Source organism: Dendroctonus ponderosae, unplaced genomic scaffold, assembly GCF_020466585.1.
Source record: "Dendroctonus ponderosae isolate FM_Combo_2020 unplaced genomic scaffold, Dpon_F_20191213v2 Dpon_F_20191213_8, whole genome shotgun sequence".
Classification (NCBI taxonomy): domain Eukaryota; kingdom Metazoa; phylum Arthropoda; class Insecta; order Coleoptera; family Curculionidae; genus Dendroctonus; species Dendroctonus ponderosae.
In genome coordinates, this window is record NW_026019016.1 from 3,135,839 (window position 1) to 3,143,789 (window position 7,951).

General features: G+C 36.2%; 1 protein-coding gene across 10 annotated transcripts in view; it reads right to left on the bottom strand.

Moving 5' to 3' along the window:
• Positions 1-7,951, bottom strand: part of LOC109535398 (protein pangolin, isoforms A/H/I/S) — a 140,537-nt gene that overhangs the window by 28,152 nt on the left and 104,434 nt on the right. For 9 of the 10 annotated variants that reach the window (XM_048669414.1, XM_048669411.1, XM_048669415.1 and 6 more), the window contains exon 4: positions 4,031-4,259. In XM_048669414.1, the coding sequence (XP_048525371.1) occupies positions 4,031-4,259 (229 nt within the window). The remainder of the gene's footprint in view (positions 1-4,030; positions 4,260-7,951) is intronic. The other variant, XM_019901298.2, reaches the window with a different exon arrangement.

Genomic DNA, 7,951 nt, shown 5'->3' on the forward strand with positions numbered 1-7,951 from the left:
AAAAATTGTTTATTGGCTTCTCGAGTTTATGCTCAAAAGTTTCCTGAAAGAAATGATCCTAAGCCAACAGTTTTTAAGCGCTTAATACACCAATTTGAAGAAACTGGGAGTGTCAATTATAAAAAAAACCATTACACGGAAATCGGTGACTGAAGATGAAGAAACTGTTTTCGAGGTAATTGGTTCAGTTATCGAAAATCCTAATGTTAGTCAAAATCTAATATCCAAAAGTACTAACATTAGTCAATCAAGTATTTCCAGAATTACCAAAAAGCATAACTTGTATCCTTATAAAATTCAGCTTTGCCAAGAACTTTATGGAAATAATTTGGAAAACCGAACTGAGTTTTGCATGTGGGTGTTAGATAAAGTGGCAGAAAATGAAAAGTTTTTCGAAAATGTGTTATTTAGTGATGAATGTACTATTCATAACAATGGTCTCGTCAGTAGACACAACTTTCATTATTATTCTGATACGAATCCGCGTGCATACAGGGTCATGAAAAATCAAAATAGGTGGTCAGTTAATGTGTGGGGTGGAATACGGATAGGCGTCTGTAGATTCATCATATAATACTTTGCAAAAAACAAACGGGCTAGCCGCAAACGTCCGTGCCGTATAGCGTGAATAACCCTGTATATAAATACTCCAATCTTTACTATCGTACACTTATTTTCCTGTTTAGCTCGGTTGTGGTTGTAAAAGTTGCAGTAGAGTCTTTATTGGCAAAAGAAGCCCGATTGCCTGCTCCGGCAAAATGTTGTTTTTCTCAGGTGCGATCATTGCTGTGTCGCCTGCTCATTCTGCAGTCTCAGAAACGTCTGTTGTCTAGTAGGCCCTTGAAACTGTGTATTACGTATTTTCGTGTGTGAAGTTTGAGAAAAAAATAAAAAATATAACCCTTGTTAATGTCCCTGAAAAGACTTGCTGATTTATGTCCATTTAAAACTGTAGATTATTTGTTAAGAAAACCAATTGAAGTTAAGATAACCAATTGAAACCAAGAAACCTGGGTTTGAAGCCAAGTTGGTATGTTTTCCTATTGTTTTTTGTAGTCTGTTTCTTCTGGTACAGTTTCTGGTACAATTTTTCAGTTGTTTAGTATATTTTACTTTAAGAATGTTGAGTTTTGGCAACTACTAAAATTTGGTAATTTTTGGATCATCAATATGGTTAGACCTTCGTTTCCTGAATTACTTTCCTTTATGACTGTTCTTGTTGATACTCGGAATTACTTCTTGGACTTGAGGGCATTGGTTTAGTGAATTGCGCTGTGAAATGTTTAAAAAACTAAAGGCATCCTCACAATATTTTGACCGCTTTGCTCGTTTTATAATCCATGTGAAAAACCTACAAGTGCCGCAAACGAATCGCCCTACAATTGCTGAAGCGGCAACCCTTTCGCTCAACCCTCGAACCAGACAAATTGGACGGGTTTACCACGTGGCACGTGGCGGTCCGCGCGGGGTTTCCCCGATAATTAGAGGACTTTTTGTCATTGTTGCAGAAAAACCGAAATATAATTGCCATTGATCCGTCGTTACGACCGCTCTCGATTCGGTTTGGCGCGTGCATTTTAACAATTGTACCATTCACATTCCCTGGAATAACTGTTAATTGCACGGGATGGATAGGGAACAGGGAAAAATCAAACATTGCCTCAAATCGATAGGGGTATTGGCCAACTTTTTGTCACGCATGCAAAACATTATGACATCGTATCGAGACGGAAAAGTGTATGGTATTTAGAAAATTGTGGGCGGCTCGATATTGACGGAGACGGTCGCTAAAAGCCGTAATTTGGCAGGTAAGTGCCTGGAAGGCATTTGTTGTTAAAACTTTTATAGGCTCAGGTCCCTCTCGTCATTAAAAAGCAGGTCCGCAAATGCACATTACTTGGCCCCCAAGTAATGTGGGTGCAGGAAGAAAATTGCAGCGAAATAAAGCCAATAATGTTCGCTATTAACAAGTTTCCCCAATGCCTGTTATTAGGGGGGTTGAATAGCCAGTCTATAAATACCAGGAATTTTACGGCAAATTCAGGTAAATATTGCCCTCTGGGGAATAATCAACCCTGAAAACTCATCACTTTTCGAAGAAAGTGATTTTCAGACACACGCTTGTCCACTATCAATATTCATTACTCAAACTGTTTCTCGCAAAAACGTCAAAATCGGTAAAAATTTATTTCAATCTAGGACAAATTTTTACTATTTTACTGCTTTATCCACAAACTAAAAGTTTGAATTATACACTCATTTTGTACTTTGCTGTTGTACGTTTTGGCAAATCTATTCAGAGTAAAAACGGACCAGAATAACGTTGTCACAGCTTGAATATGTCTAATAAAAGCGTTAAAAGAAATAAGAACAGTCTTACTGTTGCAAACGACAAGAATTAACCAAAAAGACACATTCTCTGAAGAAACGGAACCAATTTTTTAAATCTTGCAGGTATGAATAGGCAACTCTTAACATTATTAATTATTGTAGAAGACTAGCCAAGTCAACACACAGCAATATAGAGCTTCGTGAACGAATAAGAATTTCATGTTCTAAGGGAAGTACATTAGTCGAACGCGCTTCTGAATCCCATTCCATAAACCTCACAAGCTCACATGCAAAATAGCGTCTGCCCTCCACCACTACATTTAGCGTGTCCAATAAAAGCCCTTATTTTATTAAAAATTAATTTTTGTCAAATTTTCACTTTCAAATGGGTATATTTCATCAGATCGTATCATCCAGGACCTTTCAAAATGCTTGGTTGATTTAAAAAACAAATCTGAAACGTATTGACACGTAAAAATGGGTATAAAATACAGGGTGTGTCACGGTCAGCGTCCATTAGAATATTTCGGCAAGTAATGCGATTTAAATCCTGCAAATTTGGATATGACAGTTTCAAAGATAAAAGAGTGGAACTGAAAATCTCAGCTGCAAAATTCATATTATTGTGCTCGATAATTAATTTTCCGAAAAAGAAATCTAAATATAGCAAAGTCGAAAAATTACAATTTTTATTCTATGTCAAAAAAAACTGGAAAATCTTCATTAATTTGAATACGATGATACATTGCTAATTCATTTAATGGGTGGTATTTGCATAAGTTTTTGGAATTTATATAAAAAACAGTTTTCATATTTTATTTCATCATCAAATCATAGTTTATACTCAACCGTTCTTGAAATGTCTCCAATTTTTCTTTATTTTTTTGAAAAACTAATCCTGTGAAAATGGCATTGTTCAAAGTGTTTTGTTTTTTCTCAAAATGTTTTCTGGAAGGTTTTTGAAAATTGTATTTGAGTTTAATAGCATTTTGCTTTAGTGAAAATTTTTCGCGTATTTCTCTTAATACTGGCCTCCGGTGGAAATTTGAAATTTAGCAAAAGTAACATAATATCAATGTTGGCATTGTTAAGAAAATTCCAGGGCATTCGATCGGAGATCGAAAACCCAAATATTCGAAAAAAATATTTTTTGCGGAAGACGTTTTTCTCTTAATAACTCTCTTAGTCCTGGACCCAGCTGGATGATTAAGACTTGCGGGATTCAAATCGCATTACTTCCCGAAAGATTCGACTGGACGCTGACCGTGAGACACCCTGTAGAGTTTTTTAGGAAAATATTTCCGAGTGCCCATCAATCAACCGTTGATCTCAATTTTGCGACATATAGAAAAACGAAAATAAATTGACAAAAATTGACTACATAATTTTCTCTCGACAACTCAACCACTTGCCATAAAAATTTAATCAGCATCTGTCGCACTTTGGTGCGATAATCCTTATGAACCTGCGAATAGTTCGGGAAATTGCACGTTTGGGAGTAAAATTGGAAAAACGACAACTTGAGATCGAATTAGTCTACTTTTTGGTCAAACTGGAGAGCGTTTTTTGAAAGGTTTGCGATTGGCACTGATTACTCTACACCCATTTAAAAGCTCATACCACCATGAAAGAAACAGTGAAACAGTAGAATGGCAATAATCTGATCGCAGGGGCTGACTCAGAGCATGTGTGGTGGTACCTGTGGCGGCGAGCAGTGGCCCCAATCGTCTCCAGTCGTTTGGACTAAACGGCCGGTGGGGCTGCGGGGGCGGCTGGCTTCCATACTCACCCATGGCGGCGCTGCCCTTTCCATCCAGCTGGTAGGGAGGTATTCCCATATGGGCGGGTGGTGGCTGCGAGAGGGGGTCTCCGTTGTGGCAAAAGTACGCCGGCAGGTGACTGCCGGGTGCCAATCCCATTTTGCTGGCCTGAAAACAACAGAGAACCACAATTTAATAACAGATCTACTCCGAGTGTTACAGTCGTTTAAGCATTCACCCTCTACATTAGGGATAACACGAAATACTTGTCACAGGTATTTTGGAACAGTCGGTACCTGTGACCGATATTTAAAATAACATGTGATTTGAAATAACAGGGCTCTCCTACGATGCTGGTCAGGACCAGTACAACATGGTATTTCGATATTTTCAACAAAGCAAAAAGGCAAATACCTGCTTTTGTGCCTTTTGATTCTCCGCGGCGTTGTCAATTGGCCTGAGTTTTAGTGAAAGGAGATATTTTATTCTCGTGAAGTGGTAAGGTTTTGTATGTATGGGAGTGGGACGTGGGACCCGATGAATTTCGAATCCACGCAGCCATGATTCGGCAAATAGCAATATATTCAATGAACATAAAATATTGGGAACAGCAGTAACAGCCGTCTCCGATATTTTCTTTAATGTGACCAAGCCAGGTGAGTCACAGGCTGTGACTGACTGACTGTGTTTTCGGAATTTTGTTGGAATTCGACTGTTCCTTGCCCTTGAAAGTTGATCTTTTTCGACCAATAGCAGTGCTTCTGAAATAAAATAGCATTTGTTGCATCTGCCCAGTGGAGTAGTGGACGAACTACATTTAAATTTGTATAGGCGCTATTTACCTGGTCTGGACATGTTTCAATATTTGTTTATATCAAACATAGCTAAAATATTAAATTGCCAATTTTCAATTAAGCGATAAAATGAATTGTAATCAGTGATTAGCATGAAAATAGAAGATTTTTCACATTTTACTGCCCTTAAGTGGGAAAGATAAAAAATGTGGTCACCTTTTTTTGTGTTCAAATAAAGTTTCGATAAAATGGTAAAACGTTACTCATAAAAAATGTTATGACTTTTTTTTGACCATGAGCCCTTGCATACATAAAGGAACAAAAGGCATTCGGTCTTCGGTCATAATTTATTGAGGACCCAGCAAATTCGCACCAAATCACTAGGAAGTGGCGTGGATATTCTTCAATGGAACAATTAGTGCAGTCGGATTAGATTATATTTTTACGGGGTACTAAATAGATGAAAGTAAATTTTGTTATAATTAATTTGGTTTTGCTTCAAAAAATCTCACTACAACTTTTTTTGAAGGTGTTTGTATACTTTATAAGTGGTATAAATTTTAGTTCCAAATATTCATAACTTTTTGTTCATTCCTATTTGTTATGTAAAAAGGGCTCTTGCCACATTCTAAATACATTTTTCGTGAGACGTCGGAGAGACTTCTCTGAGACTGTATTTTACTCGTAAATAGTTATACTACAACGTACAGTAAATGAAAATTTCATTAATGACTAATCAGAGAAAGTTATGGTACCATTTTCGTGAAACAAAACTAAATTAATTATTGAAAATTAACCAAAACGCTGAAATCGACGTTTTTTTTTTCGATTTTTGATTAAACTAATGAACGGATTTTAATGTAGTATATCATAGGTATTTTTAGTACTTGAAAAAAAGGATAAAACTTTTTTTCAATAGCATCAACGGTTCGACAATTATGCACAAAAAACGGGCTTTTGCACTTTTGTTAATTATTTATAAATAATTGTTTATAAACAATGTTCCACAGCCGGAAATCGAGCACAAACCATTGTCTCAATATTCTTTCCTTCCTTCCGAACAACTTCCAATAAACTTTTACCATCATATTTTTAGTGCCCGAAACAGGCCTTTTAAAGTGGAATTTGACTGGACTCAAAATACGCTTCAGCCCGGTTACAGGTACAAACCAATATTTATCATGGGCCAAAATAACATGTGCTTAAAAATCACAGATACTTGGAACAGGTACGAGCTTGGAACAGTCACATATGGAACCTGTGACTGAAAAATACTGGTTTGTGTCATCCCTACTCTACATCCTTTCAGAATCTGTTGCATAAACAATAAAAAGCAATCTTGTTGCGATTGTCCTATCGATGTTGGCAACAGCAGACGACAACACAGAAGTGGTTACAATATTTCATCATCATGCTATCCATTCTAGTGTTTCGTTCATTCATCTATCTTCCCGTCACTTTATGCGTTAGTACAATTTACCGGTGATTTTTCACACGTTTAGCACTTGTCATGAACTCAGTCCCGGGAAGATTAATCGAACCTGCGATTTGCAATGGGCTAATTGCATGAATGGGTAATAATTTGCAAGTAGCCCATTAAATAAGACAGTTAACAGTGCATTTAAAAACTGAAAATACACTGATGGACAAAATTAGCGCACCATCCATACGTTTCAAAGAAAAAATATTATAACCCCTTTTAACAAAATTCAAATTATTATTTTTTAAATTAATATGAGAATGTTTTCGAATCAAAAATTAAAACAAAACATGATTCACTAGTTATCAGATTTTCGGTGAAAATTTATGAAAAATACATTTTGAAATTCAGGTAAAGCTTCGATCTTTAACCGATTCAATAGCGTGTATTGCCACCTCTATCTAGCTCGAATAACGTCCCTCAAACGTATTGGTATGCCATAAAAAATTTTGTAATGAATTATTGGGGAATGTTGTGCCATTCCTGAAGAACCGCGTTTTCCAGTTCCGGTGGGTTCTCAGTAGTAGAATCTTGTCGTCCAATGCGTCGTTTGAGCTGATCCCAAACATGTTCAATCACGTTAAAGTCAGGACTATGCGCTGGCCACACTAAACGTTGAATGCCAACCTCATTAAGATATTCGCGCACGATCAGAGCTCGATGCGGTCTGGCATTATCATCCATAAACAAGAAATTGTCGCCCATGTGAAGTGCAAAAGGTACGACATCGTTTTCTAAAATATCTAGAATGTACTTCTGGGAAGTTAATGATCTTCCTGGGATCGCGACAAGGTCCGTACGGGCCTCCAAAGAAATGCCACCCCAAAACATTATTAAGATAGCAACACAAAAAGCCAGTTGGGAAACCATACACGCTTGTTTTTTTACAAACTTCTTGTTGGGTATTTCGCCTCAAAAATTTTTGTCTTTAAAAAAGATTGATAAATAGTGCTCCTATTTCGCAATAAGAACGAATTATTTATCAAAAAGTAATCAAGAACTATCACCTAGAGGGCATCCTGCGACACACTTAGGCTCAAGCTGTAAGAGAAAATTCCAATTAGTAAAGAAATTAATTTGAAAAATTTCCTTGACGTTTCGATAGCTATTTTCTGCTTTTAAAAATTATAAGAAATTTTATATATATTATCGAATTTAATTTTGATTCATATTTATTTTATTTTATTTAATTTATATTTATTCGAAAATGAATAGGTGGTGTGCTAATTTAGTCCATCAGTGTATATAACAATGCCAGATTTCATTATAGTCGCTTTGAATTAACAGCCTACTGTTTAGTAGCAGCAAATTTAGTCGTCCGAGGAAGCAAAAGTATCCGATAAATTTACATTTTTTTTTAAAAGTCACATAACTGACAATTTGCACAGACGAATTATCAGAGCGAATTCATATACTGTATTATCCTACTATTGTTACACAATTTATTAACATACTCTTTTTTAGGTTCATTTAGGTTCCTTTGATAACGATCAGAAAATAGCTATCGAAACGTCAAGGTAATTTTTCAAATTAATTTCTTTACTAATTGGAATTTTCTCTTACAGCTTGAGCCTAAGTGTGTCGCA